Raw genomic sequence first — 17,883 nt, forward strand, 5'->3', positions numbered from 1 at the left:
CACAAACGTAGTGACAAAAGTAACATTAACACACTTACCAGGACAGAAATGTCGTCTTTTTTTCCTTTGGTGGACAAACCACGTACGGTTTTGCCGCCATGTTCATCGTCCCGCGATGTGGGTGGAAATTGGAAAGTGCGTTTCCGGTTGTGTGCTGCCCTCTAGTGGCGTGGAAGACCTCCGTTGAAAGTCAATTAACTGAACAGCCATAAATCAAATAAAAATGAAACAAATCTATACGTATTGACGATGAAATCGAGGAATAAATTATTTTTTTTAAAGAAATTAAACAGAAGAAGAACAAAATAAAAACATGAATTGGGTTCTTTGACATAGGCTGAAGAACGTCGACCATGTTTGCTTTGCCGTTGTTCCAATCTGTACATCCAAGTGTGCCATTGGAAATTGCAGAATTTTATTTCCCATCACCACATCGTTATCGTCGTGCCGTCAGAGCTAATCGGGCTCCTCTTCACACGGCTTTCGTCAAAGGGCTAGAATATTCCCATGTAGGAAGAAAAGTCGGGATGACGCAAAGACATTTTACAGACTGGACAGAAAATGGAGAATATCGTCAGATTGTACGGAGCAATTTCAAAGTGCCTTAGAGGGAATGATAAAATTGCTCTTTGTGTGCTTGAATACGAACGAGTGTGTTCGCTCTGAGCTACAGCTACTTTCATTTAACAGCTGCCACATTTGTGTCCATATTTGCAATGTGTGTGTGCGTGATTCCAAATAGGCTTCCAAAGACCCCTGCATACACGCAACATTTCACACACATTTTATAATCACTTTACAAAACGTGCCCTTGCAAACTACAGAAACTTTGTGCGTTAAAATTATTATTATTTTTATTTTTAGTGATATAATAATAATGTGCATTTCTGTGGGCATGATTTGCAATGTTGTGCAGGAGAATGCCAAAAGTGGACACACAAAAAAAAACATTTGGCCCCACTGCCAGCTGCATTTTTTTTGTTTGTAGATGTTTTTGTGTGTTACTTGTGGGAAAAATAGTTGATGTAAATACAAATATATATAAATATATATGACATATATGTAAGAATTGGAAATGTACATACGTGTGTTTCATAGCTTCCCGAATGCCTCGTCTGATAACCCCCCCCCCTCTCCTGTACAGGAACAATGATATTGAGGATTTTTCATGCATCTTAGTGGTTAAAAAATGTGCCATATTCTTTCAGGATGAAAATAAAAACAATAAAAAAAGTCATCTTTTATTCCTTTATTTTGCATTCTGGGAAAACAAAGGAAGCGGGGTTTGGGCTGGGAAGGATGTTAACACAAATGAGGATTAACAGGATTAAATGGGGGGGGGGGCGGGTAAATTGAGGTATCGACAAATAAAAAGCAGCAAAAAGAAGGATAAAATATTCCAGTGGATCGGTGCTGATTAGGTGATTAAATTCTGCTAGTCTTTGTTTCTAGATAACACTAATTATAAACACTACGGGTCTTGTTTCCACGGGCGTTCTCCCGCTACAGGACGTCGCCGACATCATCGCCCTCATCTTCATCTTCAGCCACTGCGTCTTCCTCATCTTCATCAGTCCATTTGGCCGCGCTCTCGCTTCTTGCCTTCTTTCTTCTGCTTCTTGGCATCTGGAGGACCGAGAGAAGGACAACAAGAACTTTTAGACCAAAATGGCTGACTTCCTGTCACTTTTTCTGGTGCGTCTATTCATAATAGGCCGAGTTTCAGGCTTAGTCAGCGAAAGCAATTTTGGGCTTTTTCCAAACATCAATTTTAACCTGAGAGTTTTCTGTTTTCATAGCAAGTCATCAAAGTTTGCCGCCACGCTCCGCTCGCACGCGATGACGGATCCTCAAATCTCTCGCCATGTCGCGTCACTCATCTGTCTTGTACACGTGCTTCCAATTTAGCGGCAATCAGAGAAAATCTCAGTTCATTTTTTGAAAATATCTGCTTCAAAGCGGGACTCCAAACATTCAAAGGCTTGTTTGAGTGACAGCTACATGTGCGGCATTTCTAATGAAGGCGGGCAGAAATTGGCTGTCACACACACACACACACACGTGCACACAAGGCAGCAGGAGTGCGGCAAGCGCAGCAATCTCAGGCTGAGATGTGATTTTCCGTGTCTGTCGGTCGGGAGATAAGCCCCCCCGCTCGCCCCCTCCCTCGAGGAGCAGAGGGGTTACCACAGGAGACGGGATGGGGATGAGTTGGGGTGCGAAAGGGATGGATGAGATACAGTTGGCCCCCGGCAGACGGATCAGTGGGCTTAGGCGGTGAGGGGGGGGGGACAAACAAAAACAGAAATGTTTAACCTCCAGCGGGATGCTGTGTTTGCAATTCCAGGAGAGGCGCAAGGAAGGGACTCTGCATAGGATTACCTGAGACACCCGAAGCATCGCCAGATTGCAGATCAAACTCAATTTCAGTAGATACCGACAACTCAGGCGCAAAGCTCAGCAGCGACCCTGTTTGTTTGCCCGGCGGCCATTTTGAGGGTCATTTTCATGGACCCTTGGATTTGAACATTCAGCCCCCCCCCACAGCCAATTGTAGCTCGCAAATTGCATCTTGGGGGACAAGTTTGACCCATGAAAAGTCTCAAGAAGCCATGTGTATAAAGATGGCGGAAGTCGGCCATTTTCCAATTTTTGGTGTCGCTAAAAAAAAGCAAATATGCAAATATGAGTAAACGAACGCAATGTTTCGGATCCTCCAACAGGCAGCGGGGGGAAAAAATGGCTCAGGCACTTTGGTCCCCTCGGGAATTAGCTTCCTCCGAGTGCGGGGGGAAATGCAGATTGAAAGGTACGCCTGTGGAATAAAAAAAAAAAAAGAGCCGGGCTCTAATAAACAACCCTTTCAGTGTTTGTGATAAGCCGAGGTGGGAGATGGATGGACGGCCATTACTGTTTGGCGCGCAACAAACTGAAATAGCAAACAGAGCATTTGCGTTGCGACACCTGTCCTTTGCCCCATAATAAGCAATTTGTGTCTCTGCCGGGGATTGCGTGCATGAAAATCCTCGCACAAACATAACAAGTGAATCCAAGTGTCTGAAAGAATACTTGTGTGCCTCAAGTGTGTTTCTGTGTCCTTGCAGCTTGTTATGTTGCCCCAATCACATTTGAGCTAATCGAATTCCTCCGGCTTAGCTGAGCGGTCATTAAAGGGAATTGAATTGGATGCGGGAGCTGTGCCGCTGCCGCGCGAGGCCGCCGCCGCCTGCTGCTGTTGTGCGCCGCATTACGGCAAACGATATGCACTGCGACAAGAGCACGCCGTTGCCTTCGACATGACAATAAAGTTAATGACCACAAACTGGAGGGAGGTATTTTTAATTCCTTGTCTGAAATAAACATGGAAGCATTTACCGATTCAACTGAGTCACAAATGGAAATATCAAATCCTAATTAATCGAGCGGAATGAAGCGGCTACGAGGATTATTTCGCATTGTGAGAGTGCAGAGAGCCCCCCCCCCCCCCCCACCCACCTCGGGGACAACACCTTCTGACCTCGGATGTCTCCGCACCTGCCCGCCATGCTATTGCGAGCGTCCGCCCGGCCCGACGTCGAGGTTACGCAAACCCGCCGTGCATCTGTGGAGCGCGATAAGGCGCCCGGCGGCGTTTTGGCAGCGGTCGCCGCGCCGCGTTTGCGAGTCAATCGCGTCCCGGTTTGCAGAACTAACAAAAGGCCGTTGACTCACTCCTGGCCGGCTTGTCAAATATTCCGCGCGTTGTTTGACATTCTTCCGTTGGGCGGGAGGTGGGAGTTAGAAGCTAGCAGCGTGTGATTACGTTTGAATAGCGAGTTAACCTCCTCACCTCGCCTCAGACGGCGCTGACGCTAAGTAGGAGGCTCGAACGAGGCGGGCCCACGTCGTTAATGGTGGCGGGGGATGAAGGCGCAATCACGAGTTCTCATCTTGGAAGATAACACGCAATTAAAGAGCATTTATTGGAGCCAGGCCGGGGAAAAAAATCAAATCGGCGGAAGAAGAAAAGTCCTGCAATGCTTCTGGAGTGATTGCTATTGTGCTTGCTGTCATGAATGGAGGGAATCCTTTTGTACTGGAACACAACTTGAGTGAATCGTATTGTGTAGTAATCATAGGGAAGCGTCGTGTACGTCTGTAACTTGACATGGCATTGTGGATCAGATTAGATCAGAATCGGGAAAAAATCGTATTTGGACTCAAATAGATTTCAGACCAAGTGAAATGGATTATATCATATCAGGCTGGAGTATTGTCATCCAATTGAATTGTGTCACATTAATAATCGTGTGAATCATATTGCAAGTATAGCCAATTGGAATGGGAGGGATTGGAGTCATAATGAGCCAATCGTACAGTATCGACAAATGGTATTTTGAAGAATCGGAATGAGGGCACAATTGGAGTTTACAATTAAAGTGGATCGTATCGCAATCCGAGTCAATCGTAGTTGATGCCGTCTCATCAGCATGCAGGACGCGGGGCGAGTGTTTGGCTGGCGTTGGTGAGCTTGGCTTCTTTTAGCAGACAGCGCCAGACACAGCCTTACTGTGTGGATGGGAGGCGCGGACGTGTCCATCCATAATTCATACGCCGACTTCCAAGCGGGGCTTACGTAGGAGAAAACCGCCCGCTCGGCTCTCCCCTCCTTCACTACCCCCCCCCCCCTCACTTCACTGAGACCAACACTGACACCTTTATTTATTTAAGAGTACAGTCTTAGGGAGTCTATTTGAAAAACAACCTAATTGCCGTAATAACAACGGCACACCGAGAGACTCGCCGACTGCTGAATCTCAAGAGCAGAAAGTGAAAAGGCGAGAAGGGGAGACGGCGAGGGAGTCGGGGGGTGGGGGAGGCTTGTCAGCACACTCCCAAAACACTGGAGGAACGCTGTCATGGTGCGGAACATTGTGCAAGTGTCGTGCTTGAAACCAGCACAGGTGTGGGGAAGGGCGAGTCGTGAATATCCGAAGTTGACTTTTACACGCTGCAAACAAACCTGCACCTTGCGTGACTTTTTCCGCCGCACCCGAGGGAATAGGAACTTTTGCTCACCTTGCAACTTGGCCTTGGGAACTTTCTCGCAGGGCTTGGTGGCCGTGACGGTGGGGGCGCAGGTGGCGTCCATCAGCGCCCTCTTCAGCACGCCCGTCCTGTTCTTCTTGCCCGTGCTCAGGTCGCACTTCCCCCACGCCTGGAAGTCGTACTTGCACTCCCCTGCCATAAAAAAAAAAATCCATATCTCAATCGCTGATTGTGCTCGCCAGATGCCGCTTTTCTTCACGGTCGTAGCTTATAGGCGTCAGCTAACTGGAACAGATGGTGACAGACAGACGGACGTGATGGCACCCGCTAACAGATGAGCCCAATCAGAAGCATCCCGGCTGCTGTCAGGTCCCGGAAATAACGGCCAGAAACAATCTTCTCCGCTTAAATAACTCGCGCATATGTGCTCGGCGGTGATAGAAGACGCCTTCGATTCAATTTGAAACGGCTGCCGTGCATCCTATTTTGCACGTGCTCATATCTCTCCAGTCGTCATTTTGTAAAGCGGAGGGAGGAGGAGGAAGGGGCCGCACGTAATGAAAGACCCTCTTGTCAGTGCTGGCGAATTCCCAGGGTGCTCATCAAGCGGGGAGGCTTTGTTGGAAGGAGCTCATGGGGACGTCCTGGCCACTTGAAAAAGCATCCTGGGAATCTGGCAGGAAGCCCCTGGCTGGCCGGACGGACGCAAGATTAACTAGAATGAAAAGAAAACGGCACCACGCTGACACCTTTTCCCAATCGTCGGGTTACCTCACGGATGGGAGAGAAAAAAACAAAACATTAGCGTCGAAGTGAACTTGAAGTGGCGGGAATTGGATTGCATCATCATCTGAGGGGATCGGATCGGTCGAATTGCATCGGCGTGAACCGGAATTGGAGGAAAAGTCAAGTGTGATATCGTATGGTTAGCACACACGTCTCGTCCCAAAAAGTGTCCTGTCAGGTGCTTCGGGACCAAGAGAGACTTCCGAATTGCTCGGGGGACAGAAGAGACATTGGCCCGTCACTTCTGAGAACAAGCGTTTTCAAACGGGAGCACCTCAGACTGCAAAAGTCGGCCCGAGTAGACCGGCCCTTGACAGCAGCAGCAGCGGTGGGACGGAAAACTGAACAAGAGCGGGATTTTTTTTTTTTCTTGGAGATTTGAGACAATATATGGACACTTGAGCTGACCTCCGAACTTCTTCTTCCAATTGCAGGGGATCTTGCAGCGCTGTGTCTTGATGGTCTGCTTGCAGTCGGTACCGGTGCGCGTCCCCTCCCGGGTGCCCAGGCCGCAGTCGCCCTCGTTAGCCACGCAGACGCTCCACTGCCACTCGCCGCAGTCCGACTTGCGCTCCTTCTTGCCTGCGGGGGGCGCCAAAAACACGTTCAACCACCGCTTCGTCAAAGCGTATTAGACGGTGAGGTATTTTGGCACCTTGTTTATCGGATTTGCCTCCTTCGGCCGCCATGGCGGTAAGCACCAGCAGGGCCATGACGGCGGCTCGCGCGCTCCACTGCTTCTGCCCGTGCATCCTGCCAATGTCACATAAAAAAAAACGTTACAGAGTGCTCGCCAGGGGCGACGTGCCACTTCGGGGTCAACGTTGGCGAGCGGCGCAGCAATCCAGCGCTTACGTGGGCTTGTGTCAGCCAAACCTGACATGAGCGATAAATTACTTGTCAAGTCCACGATGGAGGGGCAAGAATTACATTTAGAGAGCAACAATGGAAAGTAAATTCATATTTTTAGGATATCACATTCAAAGGTGTCGAGACGGTGGGCATTTTCGTTGGACCCAATTTCTGAAAGAAAAATCAGATTTCCTCGGCGGGTAGAACAACAAACGGAGCTGAACTTGCATTTAACTTTTAACGGACTTTGAATGTGAAATTGCTGTCATTGAGCAGGCGGGCCATTGATTTGACGCTGGTTGCAAAACACATGAAACTCATCCCAGTGGCTGCCATGACTTTGAATCAGGGCAAAGCAATAAAAGGATCCACAAAAAAAAAATTCCTCATCTTGCCACTAAAAAGAGATCTTTAGGGTATTGAAGATAAGACGGTGTCTGGGGCTTTAGATGGCGGGACTGGGATGACTTCCATTAAGGGTTTGTCGTGACTTTGTCCTCTGGCAACTCGCAGGATTTTTTGGGGGGGGGCATTGTGTGTTTGGACCAAAAGAACTATTGACGAGATTTCATGTAATTTAAACACGCGCCAACGAATAACTTTAGCCGAGGAGTCGGAACTTTGGAGGACCATTGTCGCTGTGCGGACTATCTTGGAAATTAAATTCTTTTGACGATTGAATATCTGCTGGGAAAGCTGTGCTGGGTTGGAGGCTCCACAAAAACCTTTGTATTGAACCATATTGATTGTGACAGAGGCTCCCCCGCACATATGAAATGATCAACATAGTTTGCTGTCTCTTTGTGGCCCTCACCAATTAACCAATCACAGCGCGTCGTCAGCCAACTTTCGTGGACGTGCGATCGATGGCATCGAGTCCACTCTTGGGAGACGCGCGGTGGCTCAGTGGGTCCGCTGAGACTCGCAGCTATCAATCCGCCCATTTGCCTTATTGATCGGGGCTCTCCCACACAATGGGGGCCGGATTGATGGGGGGGAGTACTTTTTTTTCTCTGTGTTTATTTGAAATAAAATGGCATCATTCAGTGTTACAGGTCCTCCACTTGTTTGGCTTGTTTCTACTTGGTCCTAATCCAAGCCCATCATGTATCCCAGATAAACCCCCAACGGCAGAGGAGCACAGCGGAATGCAAAGCGACTCCCGCCCGTCTCCGCGTTTGATCCCGGGCAATAAAGTGGCTGGCGTCCTTGGACAAAGTCGCTCAAACAGAGTGAGAACATCTCGTCCGATTGCATATTGCACAGGATTTATTTGGAAGCCTTTTTTTTTTTTTTACATTCTTTTGTGATCTGTGAGCGGACGTCGCTTCAGAGATTCCGGTTTGATAGGGAGATAAAACGGGAGGTGAATCTGTCAGCAATGATAGAATACAAATTGCACTCGGGAATGTATTCTTTATCCTCTGCAAAGACTGAATCGTTTTAACGAGTGAAAAAAATGAAAGCTTGCCTCTCAGTCCATTTGCATCAACAAATCCTTCCATGATACCAATTACGACATGGCTATTTAGCGAGTGATGTGGCGCCATCTTGTGGCATTACGGAAAGAACACAAAAACAAATCATGCCTCCGACTGAGGAGGCCCCGCAGTCAAATATCACTTTGGCTCCATGAGATTGAATTCTTTCCACTTTCCAAGGTGATGAGCACGCTGCCTTCTCTGGATTTTACTGCCGTGCCTCAGAGGACGAGTACAGCCGCACGCACGCACGCTCGCCCACGCCGACAATCTTCCCCCCGTGGACGCCAAACCTGACAGGCTGAATGCGCAACCCACGCCACCGTCTCGCGCGTCATACAAAAGATGACAAAAATAAATGCAGCAGCGCCGGTAGTGGATGCGGCACGGCACGCCACTCAATTGGCGCTCATTAATTTGAAAACACCAAAGGCTTGCAAACGTTTCGAGGACGTTTCTCGCCGCTTCAGAGCACTCGTCAAGGTCAATTGGAATGGAAATAACGGCAAGAGGAGGCGGCTCGCCACAGATCAAGCGCTCGCTGTACGACTGGAATGGAGGAGGGAAAAGAAGAAAGTAGTACTTTTAATTATTTTATCATAAATAATTAAAATCATTCTTACAATATATATTAACATGTAGAAAGAAATAAGTCGGAGTTTTAATCATTTAATTAATTAATAATACATCATTAAAAAGAAATAAATGAGTACTTTAAATAATTGAATTAAATTGAATCCAAATAACTCACTATTGTCAAATAATAAAAAACATGACGTTTAATAGTGTTGATGGTACGCTAGTGAGGATTTTTACGCCGTTTTTTGTGTTGTTTTGTTTTGCCGGTGGTGTCGCTGTCAGCGGAGGACCCTCATGATCCATCGTAATGGCGTCGGCCTTTCATACCACTATTGAGCGCCTCTTTTTTTTTTTCTTCTTCTTTTGGTCTCAAACAAAAGCAGCTGATGGCCTCGCCATTTACCTGCCAGGGGCCACACGGACACACTCGCTGTGCTTTTTTTTTGTTGGCTGCCCATTGATTCGGCCGCACTTATTCTCTTTTGGAGCCGAGCGAGTGATGTACGCGCCCCCTCGCTGACCCGCGCGCTCACAAATGGATTTTTCTTTTTTTTTCGTCTCAGCCGTCACATATTGCGAAGATGACCTTATCATCGCCACACCGGCCTCCGGTGGCTGCAGAGAGTTATTGCCACAAAGAGTTGCTGGACACAAAGGAGCTGACGGCCAATCCAGGAAATGATCCTCAAACTTTGACGGCGCTCAAATCAAAATGTCCGACTTCCGCACATGGGACTTTTTCCTGTTAAAATCGACACATCCGCCCAATTGCGTGCCAACAGGTTCAACTGATTCAAACCAAAATGGCCGCCGATATAAGTCTTTTGTCCCTCGACTTTCCTCAATTCCCAAAATCTCCTGGAGCTTTGCCCGTGTTGTTCTTTCTGCGTATGAGCACATAATTACACGTCCGCTTTAATACCCGGCAAAAATGTGACGAACAACAACACGCTCGGAGGAAATTCCCGGCCGGCCGGCCGGCCGGTGTCAGCGGCGCGACCTTCCATGTATCAAAGGCTGCTCGCAGACGCGCAACAGAGTCAATCCACTCCGCTCTGGGAACGGCGTGACAGTCTTATTTCCCGACACCGGCGGCGGTTATTTACTTGGAATGAGCGGGCGGGCGTGGCGGGGCGGGGAGTGGGGGGGCGGACATCCCTGATCCGTCAAGGATGGCGCGCCAGAGCAAAAAGCACATCCTTCAACTGTGAGCGCGTTGACATTTCAAACAAGGAAATGGAGTGCGAAAACGGCAAAGCAGACACCACGACCAAAGTCACATTTTGTTCCAGTACTTTATAGAAGTGACAGATGTCCAATCAGACTACGAAAGCCACTTAAGGAAGGATCACAAGTGCAAAAACCTGGAAGAGAAAAGCTAACTTGGTTGTTTATTTGCAAAGAGCAGCCGGCTCGCAGCAAGCGCAGCGGCCGGAATACTAATGCTCGGGTTCCCGTCCTCTTCTTTCAGAATTTGTAAACGCCGCAGACATATTCACGCCCCCCCCACATTTGATGTTCTCATATTTCAACAGCCACTGCCTGGTCAGTCTGGCCAACTTGTATGCTCGGAATAAAGTGATAAGTGGACGTCATTGCTCCTGGCATCTTCTTCAGCATGGTGGAATTGGAATCTTTGCCCCCCCCCCATCTCATTCCCCTGCTTTCAATTGGGCGCTCTTCCTCGGAGGGCCCCTGCTCCCCATGGAGGTTCATTCTGCTCATGTGAATGGTGGTGAAGGTGGAGGGGGTCAGTGAATGCACCACTCACTGTGAGCATCCTCATGACCCCCCCCCCTCCTCCTCCCCACGCTTAAGAGACCCTTTCACATCACCCTCCGCCTTCACACGGACACCCCCGGAGCGGCTCCTCGGTGGAGAAGCGCTCCTCAAGAAGGAGAAGACCAAGCCCCTTTGTGTTCTATAGGCGGAGTCACGTGGTCATTCCCAAAGGTCTCCTTAAAGGTCCGAGACTTGTTTGTCCCCCTTCCCCCCTTCCGATGAGCATTGTGTTTGGAACTTCCTCGCAAAACTTCTCCGGCTCATCCGCCTTTTTCATTCCGACCACATCCGAGTGTTGACACCTCATTTTGAAGGGGGTGGAAAGGGGGGGGGGGAGAAGGGGAGGCTTTTGTCTGTAGCAGGAATGCATATAAGTGTTTGGCGAGGAACACCATGGCAACGGCAGCTGGACGGCGGCGATACAATACACCCGCTAAGGGTTTGTCATTCCGCTCAGGCCTGACCCAAATGGTGGCATCCTGGGAAAAAAGTGGGCCGCGTCAAACAACGCACACGCACGCAATGATGCGTATCACAAAATAAAGCCGCACTTTGAAAACATTTTCAGATTCACAAATAAGCTTGAGTTACCACACCAAAACGTTTTTGGTGGCTTTCACACAAAACAATGACAAAAAATCCGTCTTGAGCCAGAACTTTTCTGCTTTTCCACTATCCTGCCTCAACGCTATCTTTGAAGACGCCAGGTCATCTTCAGACCATTAATATTTGCCTCCCAAAAAAGTTTTGCCGGGACACGCTTCATCAAAACCTTTTCCTCTCAAACTTCAACCAACGGCCCTGACTTCGCATCCCGCCTTTCCGAAAAGACGACGCACTTACTTGAACCCGAGGTCTGCTTGTTGTGTATCGGCACGGTCAGGAGAAAAGTGTTTGGTCCTCTAAGCTCTTTTCATCAGAATCCACTGTCCTGCTTTGCCCTGCTTGCTTTGCCACTACGCCTTCCTTCTCTTTGTGGGTTGAGCATAGCGTGTGTGTGTGTTAGGGGTGGGTCAGTGATGGTTGGAAGGGGGGGGGCGAGGTTTACTGACTCGTATTCAGGAACTCATTACCCCCAAGGTCACTCCAGGGACGCCCGGGGCGCCTGGAAGAAAACGGGAGATAGAGGGCGAGACCCCGGCGTGTCTTGGGAGGGGTTGGACCGGGAAGCCGAAAAGACGGAAAACACAGCAAGAGGAAGAAGCGCAAGTTTGCCAGAAGCAAAACAGGAAGTTATATAAATAAAATATGGCATCGATCGGCGGAAAAATGAATGGGAACATGACAATCGATGCAAAATTGACTGGGCTCGAGATCGCGCCGTGGTGCACTCCCATTGACGTCATCGTGCTAGCCGATATTGCTCGGAATGAAAACTGTTGTTGACCACGCCTAAATAGCTTTTTAACGATGGACTTCCGTCATTAAAATGAGGCCGGGGTTTAAGATACAAGCACGGATCTCAAAATGAACATCGTAAATAATAAAGCCACGATCAGATTGTGGCCGTCGTCCTGTTTGGCGGGGTTGATGGCAATCGCAATTAGTACGAGTCAGCCACCCCGCCGATAACGATCTGGAGCATTCCATCCGTCTCATGTTCAACTCATTAATAATCCATCTCGTGTGCGTTTGCGACCTCGGAATGGCGCAACGAGGACTCTTCCAGCACGGGATACGCTTCACCAGCAGCCTGATAACATTTCCCTCCATTTGATTAAAGGAGATGGAATGATGGGGAAAAGATTGCCACCATCTGCCACCGTCCACTTTTTTCATGATTAAATCCAAAAGTACTTGCCAACTAACTTTGTTGTTGTTGGAGAGGTTGAAGATTATTGGATGACGCGCTCGCGACGTCACTCGGCTAACAAACATCATGAAGATAGTTTATCATCCACGAAGCTCTCTACTGCGTATTAATATTTCAACTCCGGCGGCAAACGTGCCCGCGATCGATCCATTAGCCAATAATCACGTGGGCGAGAATACCGAGCCCAATAATGAAGCCGCGGAGGAAGTGGAGCTAGGATCCCTCCTCGTTGCGTCCGACGCTTGATTTGAGAGCGAAGGAGCCAAAACACTCGGGCGTGAGCCGCCGAGCGTGACAGACAGAAGAAAGGAGGAAAAAAAAAAACAGCACTCGCCCCAATTTGTCTCCTGGGCGACAATGCGGCCCACCGCACGACGTTTAAACCCCCCCGCCCCCCAAAAACTCATTAATCTCTAATAATGACTTCTTTCTGTCTTCCCACCGTAGCCTGCGAGTCTTATCAGTAATGGCTTTTCAATCTATGGCAAAGAAAATGTCTCCAAGAAAAGAAAGGAGAGAGGATCGGACATCTGTTACTTTTCCGTTTGTGCACCTCAACTTTAAGTGAGGTGCAGAGAAAAGCAAATTAGTTGGTTGAAATAATGGCAGAAACCAGCCACACAAAAGCGTACGTCTTAGCTTGTGAAATATTTGCACGTGATGGAGATGTGACCGTGTTGTGGCTGCCCCCCCCTCGCCTCCCAGATGAGCATGAATGTGTTCTGAAATGGCCTCCTCTGTCCGTCAGACGAGCGGTCGTGCTCTTTGCTCGCCATTCCCAGCGGGCGGCCATGCAAATAAAAGCCCACCTGACAACACAGCTGGGACCATCTGGGATCGAGATGTACTTGGAGCAACAAAAACAACACCGGGGGGGGGGGGGGAGCGACGCAAATAGTTGGGAGTGTGGCCCAGATCGTTCGAAGAATTATTTGTTACATATTAATTGAATTGTATTTTTTGACCGTACTAGCTAGCTTTGCCTCGTTAATACGTTTGCCGTGTTCAAGGTCGTCACTCAGTGAACTATCGAGCGGGCACTTATCAATACGGGCTGATTTGGTTTTCAGCGCCATCCATCAAAATGTCAGCCGCCATCGCCACGCGTCACCTCGCCGAGGCGGAGCGCCGCTACTCGCGCGGCGATTCCAAACAATCAACCACTTTTTATGACTCCTTCGCACCCCCGCCCGGCGTGTCGCTCGGAGTCGATGCCAACGCGAGCTGACCGTCGATGAGACGCGACCTTCCGGCAGAGGCGGAAAGGAACGCCGGAAAAACAATTAGCACGGAAAAGAAAGCAGACCGTGTTGCTCCAATTGTCACTTTTCTGCGAGACCACAAAAAAAAAAAACTACTGATGTCAGCGAGAAGCTCTTAACAGGCAGGAGATTGGGTAACCTCCCTCTTGTGTCTTTTAAGCGGCCTCCACTCACGTCGACACTGCGCTACTCGGCTCGTTTATCAAACAAATGATGCGCGGTGCACTGCGCTGTGCTTTTATCACTCCCTGTAGGAACACACAAACACACACACGGTAGGCTGCGTCTCTTACTGGCCGTCTCACCCGCACGGGCGATTAAGTGAGCGAGGCAGGCCCCTTTGGGTGTGAGGCCGGCAGCCGAAAAGCCAGGCGAGACGGCGGCCTTGCCTTGGGCGCCTCAAGTGGAACACGCTTGCCAGTTTGTTCCTGCACCGGCACGACACGCAGCAGAGGCTCCAACATGCGAGATCTGCTGCTTATCACAATATTGAACAGCTGATTGGACTTATTGATGAGGACTGAGTGACCTACATAGAGCAACAAAGGCTATTTGGAAAATTCCACCCTTGAAGCCTAAACAACATCAACACTATTAGGGAAACTGCTCCGATACGACGCTCCCGATACCAAAAGTGATGCTACACAAAAAACAGAAAAAAAATCGGTCATCTGCCATTTTAGGCTCAGTTAGTTCCTGTTTTGAGGGATTTTAAGAATTTCATTATTATTGCGATGAGAACTACGAAGGCCAATTTGGAACAAGTTGAAAAAGTGTGAGTGGCTTTCCCGTGCAATGAAGCATTCAACTCTGAACGCACCATTAAATCACGACACCTTGTTTGGCGCGTTATGAAAGCCACAGCGAACATTCCATCAACGGCGCGAGGCAACATTTCAATGTTCACGTCCAATGTGATTCCGGCTATTTGGACCTTATGATTTGCGTGTCGTGACTTCTTTTCATGCGCCCGTGAAAAAGGAAGGAGGAAAAAGGAGGAAGAAAAGGGAGGAGGTGGAGGCGGCCTGCAGTGTCTGCAGATTGCAGGGCGGCAGATAAGAGCGACGTTTTATCGCTTCTTTTCAAGAGGCGGCACGGCCACGAGCTCCTCCGGCGAACAAGAAGAAACCCTCGTCGAAACAAAAAAAACTTGGGGGGGAATAAATAAAGATGACAGCTTTAGTGAGAGTTAGCCTCGTGAAATTTTCATAAGACTAACGCAGCAGCCTGGCTCCGATGAGCATCTCGTTAACTGCGAGGAGCTAACAAAACTCTCGACTTGAATGAAGACACACATGATGCATTTGTTCTGAAATTGCTCACATTAGTTTGAAAACAAAAAGAGACTTTTCCTTCATTTTAAACATTTGACGATTCAATGTTTCTACATTGAGACGCCGCACAAAGAAGGTAGCATGTGTCGTTAGCGTGCTAGCATCTCTCCTCTCGAAAAATAAATCTGCTTCTTGTGTTTTTGGAGATCTGGATGGGAATGAAAAGGGAGGAAGGAAAGGGGAGGAAAAAAGAGGGGAAATGATCCTGAGTGCGGCAGCTGTGTGTGTGTGTGTGTGTGTGTGTGTGTGTGTGTGTATAGGGAAGAAGAGAAAATGGATCTTTTTTTTTCATAATTATTTGGAATGCAAGACTTCTAAGATTTCAGATTTATTATCAGTATTCTATTTGTTTCACATTTGTCGCGCATTTGTATCAATCACCAATTTGTATTAACTGAATTGGACTTTTCGCACCACAGTGCCAACCGGTGGTCTTGAAAGGTTACTGCAACATTTTGCCTCCATCTAAAATGGCAATCAATGTGAAAAATATGACTCCTCAGTAAACGAGCGTGTCCTTCGCAACCCCGTCGCGTGACTTGGATTTGAAAGATGGAAAACAAAAACGGGAGTCGAGGAGGCCGTGCGAGAGGGTGTCCCACTGCGGGTGTCGATTAAAATCACATCGCCGCACATTCAATATTCAGCCGAGTGTGAATTATCTATTAAACATGACCGAGGCACAATGTGTCACCGTGACGAGCAAGACGCTTACTCTGCGCTTTTTTTCTTCCTCTTTGCATATTTGCATCAGTGCAGATAAGGACGCTCGTTTTATTGCGATTTGGTAGCCCTCTATTAGGTGAAACTGACAACTGAAGCAGACATGACGAGTCGATAGATACTCGTACTGTAGCATGCGGTCGCTCTCCAAAGGGTGCACACACAAGGCCTGGAAATGAATTGAGCAAAAGTCACGAGCAGACATTACGAGTCGATGGAATCCATCTATTCCATGAAAGTCAAAAGTAGCCATTACAAGTCCACCAACTAATCTGTCCATCCCAAAAGCAGACATGACAAGATGCTCGAAATCTCTCAAGTGAAACACAATGGTTGGAAGTGGACCAGGACGGGCGGGCCTTGAGACTCAAGCAGTCATTACCGATCGATGACAATCAATCTCTGAAAATGGCTCCCTCGATCTGGTGAAACTCACCCACAGACATTACAAGCGGACATTACCTTCCTTTCGATCCGCGGCCGGCCCTCGTTTACAGCGTGTACCTAATCAAGTAGCTCCTTGCATTATATTCACCTCTTCATCAATCAAATATTTAATGAAGAAGGGCGGATCTCGCCACATTATGCGCCGGCCGATCAATATGCAACACATGACCACACACTCTTTAATACGCAATGTGGAACGATCTATATGTATCACATTCCATGCGCTCTTGAAGGCACAAGCAGCTTTAAATGAGCGCTTTCATTATGAAAGCGCCATCAGCAGAATGAACAACATGAAAGACATTCTCATCAACAGGAAAGCAAGCGCTTGTTTCATCACGCCGCTGTGTGTAAACATCACCATTTTGTACCGAGCGCTTTTCACACTAATAGACGATTGACATTTTGCCACATATTTGCAAATGGACTTTTGTAGAACAAGCCTGCATTTCAAAGACTAATTCGGGTTTTTAGCGAGTCTTCCGAGAGCCTTTCGTGCACGTGCCTGTCGTAGTAAACTTATACTGATATTGATAAGCTTGAATGTCGTTTTTTTGTCTATTTCATTATACCGAGTAAATTGATGTTTTAATTTTGTATTTGTTGGCTTGTCGTTGATGGTGTTGTTATACCGAATGTGTTTGAATAAAAGGTTGATAAAAAAACCGTAATGCCGACATTTGTTATTTTGGGGGACACCAACTCATGTAACAACGTAAAACACACATATAAACATATTGTCATATGAAGCAGTTAACCAAATGTCTGAAAAAAGGACGAATCACTTTAGGAAGTGATTCGTTCACTCTCGTTCACTGAAAAGATTCGTTCTTTTGAACGAATCCTACACTCACCAGCCATCACTAGTTGGTTGCTCATCAAGTCCATTGGCTCGTACTGTGCAGCAGGTAGACGCTGGCGTCCTCCAAGACGGCTCCTTCTTCTCCCTAAACTACGCAAACAAACGCACACGCACACTTCGACGACTTAAGAGGAACTGTTTTTAATATAAGTCCTCGAGTTGGTTTGTTGCTCGCTATAGCTATCGTAGAACAAGATCAACAAAGGTGGCTTAGCTGCATGTTGTTTTGTGTGTTTTCCACGCAAAAGTCCAAACTGCAAGAGTGGAAGTTCCACGTTGGCTGCCGGTCGTCTACCTGTACGTCTCGACGCTAACATATTTTCCAAAAGTGCTGCGTTTCCTTCTTTTTTTTTTTTGCAATGTAGTATTACGCTTTTGGTGACTAGAATAAGGTCAACAAGTGTAGTGAGACGTAATATTACATTGTAAAGCTAATTTAATATGTGCTTTGAGTTATTCGACGGTTGCACAGGTGAATTAGGTAGTGGGAAACAACTTGTTAGTTGTGGTCATAGAAATTAGTGGAGTGGGTGCAGTACATCATGTTTCCCGCAGAGGGCGCGCATCCCGTACAGTTGAGGATTCTATTACTGTTTTGGTCCTTCAAATCATGGTCAAAACTGTTTTATTGCTGACGTCATGTGGTTTACCTACTAACTGACCCCTTGAAACAGCCAAAGAAATAATTTAACAAACAAATATAATGAAGTAAAAAGTTTAGGTCCGCCCTTACATCAAGCCACGGGGAGATTATGCTTCTCTTTGGGTAATCTTTATTTTATAACACTTAAAATAACGTGTATGCATATATACGCCTAAATATTGCTATCCAATATATCTACTGCAATTTCACATTGGATTGCTGGTTTGAAATTTCCTTTTAATATTATTATTTTTAATAAATATTTATGTTAAAACTTGTCTGCTGTTTTAT

At 47.5% G+C, this 17,883-nt stretch overlaps 1 protein-coding gene across 2 annotated transcripts; it reads right to left on the bottom strand.

The window, feature by feature from the left end:
- Positions 1 to 1,234: 1,234 nt before the first annotated feature.
- Positions 1,235 to 11,502, bottom strand: ptn (pleiotrophin). Of its 2 annotated transcripts, none has more exons than XM_037242947.1 (5): positions 11,352 to 11,502; positions 6,471 to 6,567; positions 6,223 to 6,400; positions 5,059 to 5,220; positions 1,235 to 1,626 (listed from the first exon to the last, which is right to left on the bottom strand). In XM_037242947.1, the coding sequence occupies exons 2-5, from the start codon at positions 6,564 to 6,566 to the stop codon at positions 1,571 to 1,573; spliced, it is 492 nt and encodes a 163-aa protein (XP_037098842.1). In that variant the 5' UTR covers position 6,567; positions 11,352 to 11,502; the 3' UTR covers positions 1,235 to 1,570. The 2 variants fall into 2 exon arrangements, with proteins under 2 accessions (XP_037098842.1, XP_037098843.1); XM_037242948.1 differs by having other exon boundaries at positions 6,223 to 6,396; positions 6,470 to 6,567; positions 11,352 to 11,501.
- Positions 11,503 to 17,883: the final 6,381 nt, after the last annotated feature.

Source organism: Syngnathus acus, chromosome 23 (assembly GCF_901709675.1).
Source record: "Syngnathus acus chromosome 23, fSynAcu1.2, whole genome shotgun sequence".
Taxonomy (NCBI): Eukaryota; Metazoa; Chordata; class Actinopteri; order Syngnathiformes; family Syngnathidae; genus Syngnathus; species Syngnathus acus.

Coding starts and splice junctions, on each gene's coding strand:
- ptn (XM_037242947.1), bottom strand. CDS start 6,566: ATGCACGGGCAGAAGCAGTGGAGCGCGCGAGCCGCCGTCATGGCCCTG. Junction 6,401..6,470: donor GAGGCAAATCCGATAAACAA/GGTGCCAAAATA, acceptor TTGGCGCCCCCC/GCAGGCAAGAAGGAGCGCAA. Junction 1,627..5,058: donor TCCCAAGGCCAAGTTGCAAG/GTGAGCAAAAGT, acceptor TCGGTCCTCCAG/ATGCCAAGAAGCAGAAGAAA.